This window comes from Lepidochelys olivacea (assembly GCF_965140295.1).
Source record: "Lepidochelys olivacea isolate rLepOli2 genome assembly, chromosome: 12".
Classification (NCBI taxonomy): domain Eukaryota; kingdom Metazoa; phylum Chordata; order Testudines; family Cheloniidae; genus Lepidochelys; species Lepidochelys olivacea.
Window position 1 is genome coordinate 37,048,848 of NC_140422.1, and position 17,453 is coordinate 37,066,300.

A 17,453-nucleotide genomic window follows, 5' to 3' on the forward strand; every position below is an offset into this window, starting at 1 on the left:
GAAATCTTGTGCTCAGTTTTGTTCAAGCCTATTGTATATGCAAAGCATCATCTGGGAACTGATTTTACTGGCAAGGACAATTACCATTTTTACAGGCGGAGGGAGAGGCGGCAGATGTATGGAAACGATATGGAAATAGGTTTGCAAGGCTAGTTTTGCAGATTATTCCCCACATGGATACAGGAGTTTTAAACAAGCTTCCTGGGTTAGATTTGCTAAACGGCAGGGGGAATATGAGACTTAAAGCCCATTATTCAAAGGAAATTCTTTTTATATCTTAACATTGAATAACTGCTGTTTAAAATACAGCAAAGTGAAATGTCCTGGGGCTTCTAAAAATCCCGTCTCCATGGTGGGATCTTCAGGCCATTCGCAAAAAGACTCAGTGCAGGGGAAAAATAAATCGGGCTTTGCTGCCTCGACAGCTCCAGGGCAAATGCTCATGCTTTCAAAAGGTGCAACAACATTATCGTTTGTAAAAAGCAGGTGAGCACAAGGAGGAGCAAGGAGGATGACTGAATGGAATGAGATGGGGGGAAATACTGCAAATAATCAGATGGGGAAAAGGTGGGGAGAATGGGGACATTGCTTCTGCACGCACTGACATTGCTACAAAACCCAAAACGCTCACCGTGCTTAATATACAGTGAAGTGCTCAATGTAATAGTTGATTGTGAGTGGGGGGAAGGGGGGTTTAAAGACCATTTATTCTAATCCCTCACCAGAGTCCAAAACAGGAATGCATAATTTAACCCCCTCGGTCTTCAGGCTTAAAATAGTCTCAAACAAATCCTTAAACCAAGATCCCTTGGGAAATCAAGTCACATGATCCCAGTACAACACATCAATTGTCTAACAATCACCCTCAGCCCATGATATGGCAGTAACAACGTTAAATACAGTGTCAAAGTCAAACTCAGACCAAATATATATATAATTATATTTATATAAAGAGTAAAATACGGCATTTGGAACCCCAATGGAAGCAAACATTCTGTAACGTGGGGCAATACATTTAAACATTTTCTTTGCATTTGCATACAATTTTTAATTTTATATTTTTTAGAAAAAATACACGTGCAAACAACATGTTTTCACTGCTAAACTTTTCTAGTGTTGGAAGAAAACAGCAGAATTCAGGAAAGAAAAAATGAGAGAGACAGACAGATTGAGATCAGACATACTGTACGCTACACTTTGATGACCATCAGCTACCAGCCAACTGCTGGAGCTGCCCCTATGTCCATCAACCCACCAATAAGCAGAATAAAATTCTAAGTGCAGGCTACATTCCTATAGCAGTGATTTCTCCCCAAACAATACAATTCTAGGCTAATACATCCCATACCAGCAATCCTTGGGAAAGCGACACAATCACTGAATTTCAGTTAGGTGATGCAACCTTCAAATTCATCCCCTTTGGGCACCAGGATGGAGCAGCGTGCGCGCTCCAGTTCTCTTTGGCCTGGCTTTGCCCCAAGTTCAGTAACACATCAGCACAATTACGGATAAGCACATCCCACAGGAGTCCGCCCGGGGGTTAGGTACCAGAAGTAATGTGTACAATCGAGATGCTTGGCCATGCTACACACTTCAGAACGAGGGGTTCAACCGCAGCGTATTTGCACAGATTGGAACCCTTCTCATTCCACCTCGGAGGTCTGCAATCATTCCTCATGTGTCTCAAGAGATCTCAAAGGGGAAAAACAGGCCATTTTGTCAAACTCCCTCTCCCAGGCTGAGTTCTGTCTTGGGATGCTGGTCATGTCGGCTGGGGGCTACTTTCCCTGATAGGCTAGTTAGTGGGCCTTCATCTCTTCTACTGCATCTCCAGGGTGAAATCTAAAACCAACCTCCACGGCTTGGGCAGCTCAAACCTGAAACTGACGTTGCCAAAGCCCTTTCTCCATGCGGCACAGAGGGGATTTTAGAATGGGTCTCACCACAGCCCCATCCCCCACTCATCACTGCACTTACTCTGGCTCAGAAACGCAAGACTCAGCCTATGCCAGAAACACTGACACACACCAAAGTCAACTCATTTCTACTTGGATCTGGAGGGTAGCGTTGGGGCACCTGGGGAAGGAAAAGCTCATTTCTGAAGCCTTAAGGCTGTCACAGTTTGTTTGTTTTTTTAAACAGGTGCTGCAGTTCCCAAGGCCGGTAATCACGGGGAGGGTTTGACTCAGCAGCTCCTTGCTATGGAGATGAGTCTCGCGACATTAAAATCCTCATCGCTCCATGACCTTGCATGGTGCTGAGGGGCAGGAGGTTACCCCCCAAGACACAGCTTTGAAGAAGAAAGGGGATAAAGTTCATAAACTAAAACAACGGATGGGAAAGGTTATTGGGTCTGGGGGCTCTGAGCCAGTCAAGTGCTTTTGTACATATGCGTGCAACTTTAATCACGTGATGTCAGTAGGTCTAGTCACATGCTTAAAGTTTTGCATATGGCTTGAGTGCGTCGGTGGCCCTGGCTAGTGGAGTCAAGATCTCTCTCCAAACCGGCTAGCTGGTCCGCAGACAATGGTCTCCTAACTTAACTTCAGTAGGGAACCAAGCCTCTCTTCCAGCAGAGCACTCTGGAGATCCTGGAGCAGAGGTGTCCACTCCCAATCCAACAGCAAGCAAGGAGCTGACCTTTGCGTCCATATGCTGGACAGCCACAGGAGAGGAGATACAGCCCCATGAGTCAGGCTGGCCATCCGTCATGGACGGCTGCTGGATTGGGGGTGTCTGCCTCTTTTCCAAGTGGGGACAAGGACCCTACAAGGCTGGCATGACTCCCCTCTTACCTCCTCCTTGGGTGTCTCCGAGAGAGAGGGGTTATTGGGAAGCATCTGCCAAGCTTTCTGGGAGCCTGACTGCCCCAGTTCTCCCACATTCCACAGGGGAGGGGAGTCTCAGGAGCCCCACAAGAGAGCAGTGATCAGGACCCTGTATTCCCCGGAGGTGTACTTGGCACGAAGCAGCTCTGACCTGAAAGGCTGAGGTAGGGGATTGTGACAGTGGGCGAGTGCACTTGGCAACTGGGCTGTGGGTGTCAAGGGCATTAGCTAGATAGCATGGGCAAAGAGGTGACTCTGGGAGGTGTAGGGAACACAGAGGTTTTTACTGTCTTGTGCTACTCAGCTGTTCCCACTTAATATTGCAAAAAAAAACCCTAAAGCACGTTCTCCTTAGACTGCTCTGGGATCTCTCTCATTTGCACTTAGTCGTGGTTTCTGCCTTTTAACCCAGGACCGAAGCATGGACTTCTCCTATTAACACCATGACGAACAGCAAGTCTTAGTAGTAAGTAACTAACGACAACATGGACACATCAAAACTGGCATGGATCGGAAGAGGCAGATAGACTGCATTTGCAATCTGCAGGAACAGGATCGCCCACCCCAGAGCTCACGAACACAATATTTGGTCACATACCCAACATCGAATGCCGCTGCTTCCGACACTCCAAGGAGACTTTAGCACTTTTACAAACATCTATGTAGGACGTTTTTTCATTTCCCGAGCATCAGTCTAGGATTACTGGCTTGCTTTGGGGGCTAGGAATAATCACACAGCACACTTAAAAATCTCAACATGACTGGGAATATTCGCAGAGAGGTTACTCACGATGTTAAATACCAATCTATAGATTCAGGAAGTAACACTGCAGGGCCAACAAGTCAAGCGGCTGCAATAAAACAAACCTCCAACACTATGAATCTTACAGTACGTAACTGATGGCACAGAGCAGCCCTGGACAAACATCCCTTGAAACGCAGGCTCATGTAAACACAGAAGTCAGCGAAGGTAATACTTTTGAAGAGAAACGAAGCATTGAACACAACCAGCAAGATAGTCACCTGAACACCACAACACAAGCAGCATTTCATTTTCTGGAGTAGACAACTGCACGATTTCTATTGGAAATTAGCGTGTGCTAGGCTGTAAATTCTTATTTGACAGCCACAGAGCATGTGACGGGGCTCACAGCTTGCCTGACTTTTGCATGTCTCTGTGCCGTGCTCCACAGCCTTTAACACGGGCTTCCGACGTGCCTTATTTTCCCAAGGGAGAAGCAAACCCATTTCCCTTGCATAACGCTTTTCTAGACGAAATTCCAGCATTGATCTCTAAAGTCCCTGAGTTTTGCTACAAGTTTCCCATTTTTATCTAGCCATCTGCCCCTACCAAAAAAAAAAAAAAGGTTTATATAGTAAAGTCTGTGACCTCTTTTAAAGTCACTGGTATTATACCTAGATAATTCTAGTCACTCCATCCCTCTCTCAACACTTGATACCCAAGATTCACTGACACACACTGCATGCCACACTGGTAACAAGGGACCCAGAAAGAAATGAAAGTCTGTACTCTGCTCTACTGATTACAATATATCCAGGGAGGCTGGAGTCACTCAAGGCCAGGAATAAAATGAGTATTTACACAAGGCCATTTCAGGATGGCTCATGAAGCTGATTGGTACGGGAGGGGTCAGGAAAGAGAACCGAGGATGATTAGATTTGTGGGAAAATAATAAGATTAATATTTCGTTTCCACTTGGAACAAGAACAGCACAATCTGTATCATGGCACTGAGAAAGCCCAGAGGCCGAGTGACTCACTCGCACCCCGGAGGCGTGCAGGTCATACCTGAACGGGACGTGTTATTTAAAAGTAGACAGACAGACATGCAGCAGTCTGGTCTGGTACGTCTGGAAGACCGGTGGCTGGAAGCGGTGGTTAGCAGGAAAATTAACCCGGGTTTCTTTTGCATTAGGGAAAGTCACAAGGACACGCCATGCTCCAATCATTTTTGGGTTGCCTCCTGCCCCAGAGTTCCTCCCGCACCTGGGGGCCAGACTCTCACATCCCATATATTTCCATGTCCCAGCCTTGAACTACACTCCCCAGCTCCACCAAGCAAACTGATATGGGGTGAAGCTCTGGGGAAGAGGGTAGCTGCCATTGCTGAGCAGCTCCCAGTGGGAAGGCGCCACCTGGAGGATTTTCAGAATTTAAAATCTGCAAGAGGAAAGGCAGAAGGGAGAAGGTCGTCCTGCTACAGCTTTACCATCTCTACCAACAGAAACCAAGCAAAGCAACCCCTCTCCTCCTCTCTCCAGCTGACGGACCACTACAGCTTCCCCCGCACAAGGCTGCCACCAGTCTATCCAGCGTACTAAGGAAGTTCCTTTATTTGCCCTCACACTGAGATGTACAAACGTCACCCGCGTTCCTTTGAAGCAAATACAGTAAAGTTCTCAAAGGGTCACCTTGGAAGAATCTTCGTATTAAAGGAGGGGGCTGGCTAGCCAGATGCTGCATTTCTCTGACTGCAGCAGAGACATCTGCATGAGTTTCTGTATGCCTGCTTATCACCCAGACCAAGAGGGACGTTTTCAGATAGATAATGAAATGCACTTTGATACAAAATCAGACTACCGACATCAAAGATGCTGCAGCGGCTCCGAGATCAGTCTCCTACCCTTTACCAGAGTGGTCCCATCTGCCCAGATTTTGTCACTAAAGAATTCTCTCCCTCTCTAGCCCCAATAACGGAAGCAATCAACATTTCCTTTTGGAAGGGCTGTACAAACTGCAAGGGCATCAGCCCATCTCACTGCAGAACGGCAGGTCAAACCAGAAGATGGGACAGATTGCTCTGATCTCAAGGCTGGTTCCTATTGCAGCAGCTGCTAATCTGCCAGAGCAAAAGGCATGGTGCAGCTGTCGTGGATAAACTTTCAATGCACGACGCACCACAAGGAGGACACAGCTCTTGATCTCGGAGCTGGGGGCCTTAAAGTCCTGTTTTCACCTGGATTAGCCACTGGGTACCAACCTTCTAAAGTAACAAGCCCATAGTGCTACCATTTTATTCCTTCCCTTTACACCCAACCCCCCACCCTGCCTACAGTATCTTTTGATCTCATCCGCTGTTGGCTACTGCAGCAGTCACATCAGGAAACAGTTTTCAGCAGCATGGCCAGTGCAAGGCACCTCCTTGGAGCCTGGGATACAGCAATCCTGCCCTTCCCCCGAGCCCACATAAACACACAGGGATCTTGAGCAGTTACTCCATTTTACAGACAAAAACACCTCTTGGAATATTAGACTCGGACAATGTGACGGGGCTCTGGGATGACGGAGCATCTGAAAAGGGCTGCTTTTGTTGAGCTCCTATTTCTACGGGCTGCACGGCGCAGCGCTAAGGTTTGCTGACAATCATGCAGGTTTATTGCGGTGGTTTTACGTAGCCCATCTTCAGTTGCGGGTGGTCTCGGAGGAGTCCTCCCACTCCGCACCCACACCCACTGCCGCGCCTCTCCGCCTCGCTCCAAACGCCGGACACAGGCCAGATGGCTATTCGGCAGCCATTTGCTCAATGTGATCACTAAGCAGCTTGTTTTGCTCTGCAATGCAAAGAGAAAATGCGTTTGTGACGCCAGGGTTTATCGTTCTGATAAGATGAAAGGAGAGGGAGAGTGGGTCGCACATGTGGGGCAGATTCTGTCCTAAGGGCTCTGGGGGCTCTTTAAATAAATCAAGGCAGTGACACAACTAGCAAGGTAGCAACATTTTTGTTTTTTATTTGGTTTAGAAACTACTGGATGGGGAGTTCCCCCACGTGAGTCTTGAACTGTAAACAAACCAATGATCCACACAGCTAGATTGGGAGCTGGTGTGAAGTGGCATCTCTCCACTGTAATCGCCCCGAGCTACATTAATAGACCCCAGCTGGGGCTCCAACCCCATTGAAATCAACGGCAACGTGCCCCTTTGCACCAGCTGTGGATCTGGCCCTATTTACTCCAACGAAACTGCAGCAGTTCATACCAGCAGGGAATCTGGGGCCATTAACTTCACTGGCGCTATAGCAGTTGACCCCATCTGGGGGCCTGGTCCCATTGACTCCAACGGAGCTGCACTCCGAATCGGACCCAGCCGGTACATTAAGAAATGTGCCAAGCATTTCAGAAAGCGTCAGTGAAAATACGGTGAAATATTTGGAGTTTGCCATAGAGTAGGAGGAGCCAGTGTTGGGAATGGAAGCCATCTTGGAATTCAATTACTTCCCCACCTCCTCCCCACCAGCCACGTTCCCTTCCCTCCAGGAGGTGGTGCTGGGCTCCCGCGCACAGCCCCCGGGCCTGCCCTACCTTCATCCAGGTTGCCGATCACGGCCTGCTTCTTCAGGAAGTCGTTGCAGAGCTTCTTGCTCAGGCCAAACGCCAACATGTTGTGAGTGAAGGTGCTGGGGAAGAGGCGAGACACATGGCACGGGCACTGCAAAGAGTCCCCTCCCTTCTCTCATGGGAAACTCCAGCAGGACTGCACCACTCCCCAACATTAGCCAGCAGGGCCGGCCCCAACCGCAGAACTCAGCTCTGGGACTCCCCGAAAGGCAGTGGTGTTGTGATCGGACACCCGTACAGTCCAGGGGTTGGAACAGGAGTCGCGGGGGGAGAGGGGTTGGGCATACCCTGCCCTTCCCGTATTGCTACACGGGGCAAGGGTCCTGGTCTGGAACAGGTGAAACCCCCTGCTCTAGAGTCCAGCGTACACCCCCTGATGGCTGCAAAGAGCCTCTCGCCTTCTCCACCAATCTGGGGGTGTCTGTTGAACTCTCCTCCTTTCCCCCACCCACCGCAGCCATCAAGCAAACCCCCCATTTCAGCCCCCACCTGACAAGAGCGACAAGGGCAAAGGGGAGGGCTCTTCCAACCCCAGCCCAAGCCACGGGCGAGAGGAACTTAGTGGATTTCTTCCTATCAAGGCTGGAGAATCCTCGTGTTTGCTCTTAGGAGGGAGTAGACATGAGGAAGAGGGGCTGGAAAACCCTGGACACTAGAATCCTGGTTCTGAGTATCTTTATATAGATTTTAAAAAAACCACTACAGTGTTTTCCATGAATGGACAGTCTCAGTACAGGAGTGAGAGCATTCGGCTCCACCACCGAAGCGGTTTAATCAAGGAAGGAAACACCAATAGCCCAGCAACCCCTTCACTTTGGCGTCAGTCTGTTCATCCCCTCGGGTAGACTGAATTTCCGGTCTTCATTATCAGAAAGAGACCCGACCCAAAGCCCTGAACCTGAATGCTCGGGCCCCGATCCAAGCTTCGCAGCTCTGTTCCCATCCATTTTTATTGAGATTTTTCCCATGACGACAATGGACAGGCTCCTTCTAGCCACCCAGATGCAGGCGTTATCAGTCAATTAGAGCATGCCTTACCCAAGCTGCCCAAAAGTGATGTTCTCGTTAAACCGCAGGCTGTCGTCACGCTCCTCCTGGGTCATGTGACACCACTTCTCCCTGCAACCACAGGAAGAGATCTTATAGCGGGAAGTCACCGTGCAGCCTTCCCTCCCCACCCTCACATCCATCCAAACCCTGCGGGCTGCCGAGACCCTTGTAGGAACTGTGGAGCCGATGAAGATGAAGAATAGATCACAGCAGCTTGGAGGAGATTACAGGTGCAGAACACTTGCCTCCTTGCCCTGCTCTCTCTCTTCTGGGCAAACGGCTGAACCCTCCCCTAAGCTGGAGTTGGCAGATACTGTAGGTATTTACTGCAGTTGCGAGGGAAATCTGCACGACCTTGCTTTATTGTACATGAAAACGAGTCCCTACACCAATGGCAAATGGATGAGCTTGAGAGGAGGGACACATCAGCACGCAGCTCTGAAATCTGCCGTTAATGCCACTGTTACTGGGAAGGGGGTGGGTGCTGGAGGTTTACCGTCTGGGAGCTGCAGTCCCTGAAAGCAGGAGCCCCGAAGGTAAAGTATTCACCCACATCTCAGGCCTGGTCTACATTCAAGCCTGCGCTAGTTTAAAGGGGGCGGGGGGTTTCATGGATTCAGTTAATTTGGTGTAACATCTGTGTTTAGGCCGGGTCCGTATCTAAAAATTAGATCCACTCAGCTACATGGCTCAGGGCTGTGAAAAATGTCATGCCCTGTGCGTCAGAGCTAGTTTGCCTTCGCCCCCGTTGCTGGTGTTGCTACCACCCCTTGCGAAGGTCGATTAACTACACTGCTGGAAAAAACCCCTTCTGTGGACGCAGGAAGCGTCTACACTCCAGTGCCGTGGCTGTGCTGCTGTGGTACAGACAGGGGCTTAGAGCAGGACTCAGTCAAGGTTCCCCCCAATCCCCCCCCAAAAAACAAGATGCAGAGAGATCTGGACTCCTGGATAACAAAAAAATAAACAAGGGAAAAGGCATTGATTATGCCTCTTTTTCCATGGGCAGCAGTCACACGACTCAGTTGGGCAACTACCTCGCTTACGATGCTGCGCTCTGCACTCCAGATCAGGCTGCACGGCATGTCACACCGGGCCACTGCGGGCGAGGTCCGACAGGCTTTGTGGACCGGCAATCATCAGATAGAAGGGAGCTGACAAATCAATGGAGTTTGATTCGAGGGCGTTTGAAATGAGACGCAAGAGCCCTCCCCGTGAGGATTACCGAGGGCTCAGTATGCAACGCTAGCCATGTAGCCCGCGTTCGCCGAGGAATATTTTGAGCTAGATGATGCAGTCTCAGTTCGTCTCTGGCAACTTCACCTTCAAAATAGTAAAGCTTTAAAACAATCTACGTGTGTTGAATTGGGGTCCCATTTGGGGGAACTGACAAAGCCTTGAAATAATGACAGGTTTCAGAGTAGCCGCCGTGTTAGTCTGTATCCGCAAAAAGAACAGGAGGACTTGTGGCACCTTAGAGACTAACCAATTTATTTGAGCATAAGCTTTCGTGGGCTACAGCTCACTTCATCGGATGCATGTTCCTTTGAAGTGCAAGCGCCATGGGGGATGATACCCAACAGCACTGGTGGATCAGCACCTTTTGGACTGTATTTTGAGCTCTTTACCCAACAAGTCTGCATCCACTCCCTTCTCTCCTTAGTGAGAAGCGCAGAGAAAAACTGAGTGGATTGCCAGATGCAATTACCTAGAATACACACAGCATTTGTGTTCTTGCCGAGCATTTCATTACTGGAGAACGTGACATTATTCCCAGGAGCTAGGTGCAAGTCCATCTAGACATGTTTGATCAAATACAAATCAGCCTATTGTACTTCGGTCATAGCCAGCACCGTTTTTGTATGCTCCCGCTCACATATTGCTGTGAAAGATTACTGTGTGCATTCAAAACTAACCAACAGTAGGAGGTTGTGGGGCTCCCCATACAGATGTTTTACAAGTAGGTCTTTCACAAAGCCACGATCATGCCAGGACACAAGTCATTCTAGGTATGTTCATTACACTCATGTAATACATGCATATGGGGAAGCCCGGAGGTCAGGGTTTCAGACAGCCCTCCACTAAACAGAAGTCCGGTGGGGGGTTACATACAAGGCTCAGAAGAGGATCAAGAAAAGGGAAGGAAAAAGGAACAGGAAGAAGAAATAACAGAGGAGAGACAAAAGGAGAATAAAAGGAACAGCACACAAACGTCCACCGCACATTTAACTCTCCTGCACCCTACCTGGAGTTGGAGGTGCTGCTTCAATTGGAAATAGATGGTGGCACTTGAGTATCTTTTCAGCAAATTCCACTGGGTCACCCTAACTAGAACAAGTGTCGATTCCTGCTAGGACTGGTGAATAGCCAGTTATCTCAGACTGCTTCCAGGTAGGGCCCAATCCAGTAAGCCCTTCCTCACATGTTCACTTCTTGTGAGACAGCTTTGCAAGATTGGGCCTATAAACTGCAAGGGATTTAGCTGCTTCAGTGGAGTTTGTGTGGCCAAATTCTGTGCCATACTAGAATGTTTAGGTGTATGTTTAAAAGCACAAAGTCTGTCAGGGTCAGGTTCACGATAGCAACCAAAATATGCACCTAAATCTGAAGGCTGCCAGGGGGTGGGCAGAAAAGAAAATCAGCAAGGTGCTTTGAACGCTGGAAGCAAAATTTGACAGATCTCATTGTCCCAGTTACAGAGGAAGCGTATTTAGGTTTTTCTGCCCTCCTCGTATATTCTTGCTGAGAGAAAACAAGATCAAAGTGACCAAGGGAGATTCATGATACTTCTAGGTCTAGGATTAGGAATAACATGTTTGCAAAGGAAAAAATATGTCTCTACTTAAGTACATGGATCTTTATACTGGCACAAAAGGCCACTGTAAAGATCCATTTGTTTCTTCACTTAATCCCTATTAGAAGGGCATGTAGATTAGAGATTTGACTATGTTATTTAAAATGTACTAGGGAAAGGATATTTCTGCAAAATGAGCTTCGAATATTATAGCTCCTCAGCAGGGCAATGCACCAGCAAGCTCAGGATGTTGGACTACCGAGAACTCCAGGTCTCAGCAGGTGCATGTCCAATTCGGGTCGGCAGTGTGATTTGTGATGTACGAGGGTTGAAGTTCACCCCACTCTGCATGCAAATAAGATGTACAAGGCCCTGTGCATCAGTAAAGTCCCATTTAATCTCGGCCTGTGCACGGGTAAATTTCACAATAGGCAACTAATCTGAGCAGTGCTCTGCTTACACAAATTGAGTTGATTTCCTTCCCCTAACAGACACTAGCTGCGCTTTCAAGAACTTATCTATGAACTCCAATTAGTCTTTTTTTCAGGTAGGCTTTTTTTGTTGTCACTTAAAACGATTTGTTCCAGGATCAGACATCAAGATCTAAAATTTCTTTTTAAATCAAAGAATCTCTCCCCAGCCCCAGATTCCAGTCTGTTCTTGACTCTGATCCCCAGTAGATCGTTTCTTGAACTTGTAAAGCTCAACAACATAACTCTCAGTGCAACTTGCTAGCTTCCCCTAATGGGCACTTTAAAAAATAAAACCAAAAAAAACCCCATAAGTCACGATTTAAAGAAAAAATAAAATAAATAAAAAGGCAAGATTTCAAACCAGCAAAACATTTTCACAACCTCAAAGCAACAGCAGTGTTGGAAACGCACTAAGGCAGGGGATCGAATATACCTTGATTCAGAACCGCACAGGCATCAGGAACTGAACGCGAAAAAAGCAATGCTCACCAGACCACACCATTTCACAGAGTCAGTAGCAAAGGAAAAAATAAAATAAGGAAGAGAGGATAGAATGACATTCCCCGTCTATGCTAGGAGACTCAGTTTGTGTCCAAAAACTGCCCATGAAACTGGAGCATATCACAGTTGCCAGTGTATGAGATGGCACAAGAGAACAGAAGTACAAACCATCAACTCTATCCATCACGGACCTAGTTCATTACCGAGACACCCCAATGCAGTGGCCTGTGATTAAATTTTGTTTTAAAATCTACCACATCTGAGGATTCTGCATATAATTGTTTCCAGACAGTTTTCCTTTAGTCTCACTGCTAGCCCGGTCCCCGTTTCCTGCAGGTAGAGCCAGATCTGAATTTGTGCCCATTTCTCATTGGAACAGGTGGCATTTCTGAGCCCAACCTGCACCCGTGACATTTTACCATGGTGGCAAAGTTTGGACCTGAAGCGAGTCAATGCTACTGTAAAAATGCAACAAAGTAATGCGGACAGACACACCTCTTTTCCTCTTCCTCTCCAGTGTTCCCTCTGGAGTGGCAGCAGAAACAGGGTCAACAAAGGTTACATGTTAAAGATCATGCAAGATATATGGATGGAGAAAAAGAGAAGAACAGATGAAAGAAAGAAAAGTCATTATAGGCAGAGAGAAGAAAAAAGGATTTTTGTTATTTTTCTTTCCCCCTTGCAGGAAAATCGCCTTCCCGGTTATCTCAACTCTGCTCCTGTTCTTCCAAAGCAATTACCAAGCATGAAACCAAACATTCCTGCTACACGCCCCCAGCCGCCCTGGGGAAGGACTTTAGGCAGTTGTTGCTTTAGGGGTTTTCCTTCCCCAGAGGGCTGCGAACTGAGAGATACAAACCCAGCCTGGTGAGAAAAGGCGTTCACAAAAGCAGACTATCCCCTGGAGGCCTTTAAGAAAAGGAAGGTCAGGGGAAAGTGTCTCACTGCAGGGACCCAGTGTGTCTTTCTAGCCTGGTCAGAGGGGATCAGTGACTGCTGTGCACACTCAATGATCTCTCACCTCCAAGACTGCATCTCCAGAGCAGGTGAACAGTTCAAAGGGAAGCTCCCATCTATAAAGCAAGTCTTTGGAGTCGAACACCGAAAGGGACCAGTCTCTGGACAGAAGATGTTTTTCTCCTCACCTTAAATCCCCAAGGGCCAAACGCCAAGGTCCTTAACTCAGACAAACTCCCATCAGCTTCAACGAGAGTCTGCTGCAGGGTACGTCTACACTTGGAAGCGGAAGCGTGATTCCCAGCTGGAGGAGACATACTCATGCTATCCGGATGTGTGGAGTTGCAGCGGCACGAGCTGCGGGATGAGCTAGCCGGCTCGAGTACATACCTAGGGTCTCTGATGGGCACGTACTTGCGGTGGCAAAACCATCCCATTGCTCATGCTGCCATGGCTACCTTCTATTTTTAGCACGGTAGCTTGGGAGAGCTAGTGTGAGTTTATCTCCTCAAGCTGAGAATTGCAACCCCAGCTGCACGTATAGACACGCCCTCAGTCAGGACGTCAGAGTAGGCCAGACCCTAGGGAGTAACCAGGAGACCAGAACCCAGTCTGAACCAATGCCTGAGAAAATGAACGACATCAAGATCGCGCCTTTTCTTTGCCAAGCCAAACCTTAACTGAGGCACCGACACTGTTGCTAATGCAATGGACTAGTTTAAGCCCTTTTCATGTTATGCACTGGAAACCTTACAAGGAACTATATAACGTGGTGAGAGTCTTGGTCTGAGCACTGGACTGGGAGCCAGGAGCTTGCAGGTTCTAATCCCGTCCCTGACACAATCACTTCCCTCCACCTCAGTGTCCCAACCTGTACCATGGGGATGAGAATGCTTGTCTGCCTCCCAGGCATCTGCAAAGATTAATGTTTGTAAAATGCTTTGAGAATGAAGAGCCCAAGGTGTAATAAGATGAATTTCGTAGTGCCTACGGAAATGCAGCTATGATCTTTAAAGCACAGAGATCTTTAGAAACAGACACCCACACCACAGGCCAGGCCAGGCGGGCTGTAAATCCTGAAGGGGTTTTACATCTGCATGTGACTTTTGCATGAAGCCCCTCCATAGTTCCTGGTAAAAGGACAGATGGCCACGGCCTGCTTTGATTGCTCAGATTCAATCCTCCATCACAATTATATGAAAGGAAGCTGCAGCCTCACTGTGTCACGATTCCCTTTACAATCCATTGCACATGTGAGATGCTGGAGGCATTCAATCCCGTAGGAGAAACCCTGAAATAGGTACACGCTCCTGCATTAATGATCACAGCTGGAAGACACTGCAGGTTCCTAGAACCGGTATTCTGATGGTATCAATCACTGGTAGCTATGATAAGAAGCTGCTGGTGAATCTCTTCTTGTGCCATTCAGAGGTAATTCACCCTATTTTCATCTCAGTCCTCTCTATGAAGCAGTGAGTGCCACGTCTGCATGCCACCTTACCTTGCATCCACATGGAGCAGGCAGAGCCGGAACCAAGCCTGTTGCTTCGCCCCCTGATTCCTAACTTAAAAGGACTTGCAGTGGTTTTATTTTAGTTGCAGAGACTGTGCCGTCCCTGTCTGAAGGGCTGCGATGAGCAGATCTGGCTGTCTCCGAGCCCTGCCAGGACCAAGGTGTCTCAGCAGTTTGCATGCTAAATTTTGGAAACTGTGGCCATGTGCAATGTGATCCTGGCAACCACTTGTTTTTGCATGGTGTTCATCAGCCAACTGCACATCTGCAGCATGTTCACAGTCAACTACAGAAGTGCCTGGATAGAGAATGGGATCCAATTTAGGAACATACAATATTCTTTTCCAAGACCAGAAACTCACGTGCAATGCTCAGACTGCTGCACGTCTGCAGAGTTCACCTGTTGGGGGGTTTGGATCTCAAATGAATTCTTTTCTTTTTGAAAAGAAGAAAACCCGGCTTGTCAGCTTTTATATTTTAACTATATTCATGGATTCATAAATTTTAAGACCAGACAGGACAGGACAAGGATCACCTAGCCTGATCTGCTCATATCGCAGGCTATTCAATTTCACCCAGTTATGCTTGTGTTCTACCAAACAACTTGCATTTGGCTAAAGCTTACCCTCCGGAAAGGTATCCACTGTTCACTGGAAGACACCCAGAGATGCAGAAACCATCACTTCCCTTGGTAGTTTGTTCCCATAGTAAAATCACCCTCACTGTTAAAAATTTGTGCCTAATTCCCATTTTGCATTGGTCTGGCTGCAGCTTCCTTAGGCCTTTCTCTACTGGGTTAATGAGCCCTTTGGCACCCAGGAAAGCATTTATACGCTGTCATCAAGTCATCTTTCAATCTTCTTTGTGATCAGCTAGACAGACTGACCTCGAAGTCTCTTATGGCAAGGCTTTTTCTTCAGCCGTTGATTCCTTTTTGAAACGGTTCTCTGCACCCTCTCCAATTTTTTCAACATCTTTTTTAAAATGTGATCACAATTGTGTGCAGCGTTCCAGTATCGGTCTCATCAGTGCCAGATACAGAGATAAAATCACATCCCCAGAGCTACTCCCCTGTTTATACACTCATGGATAGCACCAGCCCTTTTGGCCAGAGCCTTGCACTGGGAACTCCTGTTCAGTGCTTGTCCACTCTGACCCAGAAACCCTTTTCCGAGTCACTGCTTTCTGGGATACACTCGCCCATTCCGCAGGTCTGGCCCTCATTCCTTGACTTTGCATTTGGCTGTATTAAAACACACTTTGCTTGAATGGGTCCAGTTTACCGACCGATCCAGATCTCTCTGTATAACTTCCCTCTCCTCATCTTATTTGCCAATCTTTCTGTCATCTGAAAATTTTATCGAAAGCAATTGGATATTTACTGCTAGATCATTGATAAAAACGTTGAATAGTGTCAAGCCTAGTACCGCTGCCTGAGGAATCCCACTAGAAACACACCTTCTCAATGATTCGTCGCTGACCGCTGGTTTATGAGATCTGTCAGTCAGTTCTTAAACTATTTAATGTGCGCTTCATTGATATTCTATAGTGCTAATTTATTAATCAGAATAGCATGCAGTACCACATCAAACGCCTTACAAAAACCTAAATGTATTATTATCTACGCAGTAATCTTTATCAACCAAATTTGATAATCTCAAAGACTTAAATCAGGTTTGTTTGACAAGATCTATTTCCCATGAAAGCCTGCTGACTCGCATTAATTATATTCCTATCCTTTAATTCAATTCCATATCAACTTTTACATTATTTTGGATACCAGGTTAATTGGCCTGACCTGGGTCTTCGTGCTTGCCCTTTTTGAATACTGCCAGAACATTAGTATTCTCTCAATCTTTTGGAATTTCCCTGATATTGCAATGTTTATTAAAAATCTAACATAAACAGCCCAGAAAAATCTCCTCAGCCAACTCTTTTAGGACTCTGGGGTGAAGTTATCTGGACCTGCTGATTGAAATATGTTTATGCCTCATAGATGATGTTTAACATTCTCCTAAGTCACTAATGGAGAGGAAATAACTTTATCCTGCTGTCTGTCTGATTTGGGAATTTTCTTTGATCAGCCTAGGACTTATCTTGAAGTTTTCAGTGACAAAACTACTGCCCAGAGCTATAACCATAGGGTATGTTTACAGCATACCAAAGCTGCTTATGTTCACCAGGGGAATCTCAGTCCCCAGGAGATGTCTGTAACACTAAAAGGTTCCTTACAGCAAAGTTTCGGTAGCAGAGTTTAGCATAGCATTTACAGAGCAGTAAGAATGAAGAGCTGGGTCTCCCAAGTGGTTACTAAGTTAATTCCAATAGAGGGATGACCTCTTCACTGGGGGAAAATTAACAAGGACTGCTGAGAAGCAACCGCTTTTAAAAAAAAACTATGGGGACAAAGTAAGATGACTAAGCACAGCAGAGAAGAGTTTCCAAGGAGATTTAGACTCAAGATTCAATCCATTACCTCTGGATTCCTGCCTACAAACAGGAATGAGTGTCAAATGCACCTCTGGTGTAAGCAGGTGTAATGCATTCCCATCAAGTACCGCACCTACAAACGTCAGGGCTCAATTTTGGCTTGAGTACTAGAAAAAGGGCCTTCACGCTATCACTTATGTCTTGGACAGTCTCTAACCAATACCACAAATTAGGCTAAGTCATTCCTGCCTTACCCCGAGTTGGCAATGTACCCTGCTTTCTCATACCCCATAGGAGTCTCTGAATGACGCCCTAGCCCATGCTAGAAAGCACACATCCCTGCAGAGCTGCTGAAACCCTGGAGACCCTTCACCAGAGTTGTGCGCGGGGGGGAGCGAGATAGTAGTGAACAGAATGCTACAAAGCTGTAGCGGGAATTAGCCCAGTTTGAGGCTTAATGACGCCACAAAAAGCCTTGGTGCCATACATATCAAGAGTGCAACTTATATCCCTCCCCACAACAGAAGGGAAGGGAGGGGAAGGGAAGTAGGG

At 47.2% G+C, this 17,453-nt stretch overlaps 1 protein-coding gene across 4 annotated transcripts in view; it reads right to left on the reverse strand.

Annotated features, from left to right (window-relative positions):
- Positions 1-968: 968 nt before the first annotated feature.
- KIAA0513 overlaps positions 969-17,453 on the reverse strand; it is a 93,068-nt gene continuing 76,583 nt past the window's right edge. For 3 of the 4 annotated variants that reach the window (XM_084644513.1, XM_084644514.1, XM_084644515.1), the window contains 4 exons: positions 12,497-12,526; positions 8,222-8,302; positions 7,148-7,242; positions 969-6,400 (listed from right to left, as the gene is read on the reverse strand). In XM_084644513.1, the coding sequence (XP_084500639.1) occupies positions 6,351-6,400; positions 7,148-7,242; positions 8,222-8,302; positions 12,497-12,526 (256 nt within the window). In that variant the 3' untranslated portion in view covers positions 969-6,350. The remainder of the gene's footprint in view (positions 6,401-7,147; positions 7,243-8,221; positions 8,303-12,496; positions 12,527-17,453) is intronic. The other variant, XM_084644516.1, reaches the window with a different exon arrangement.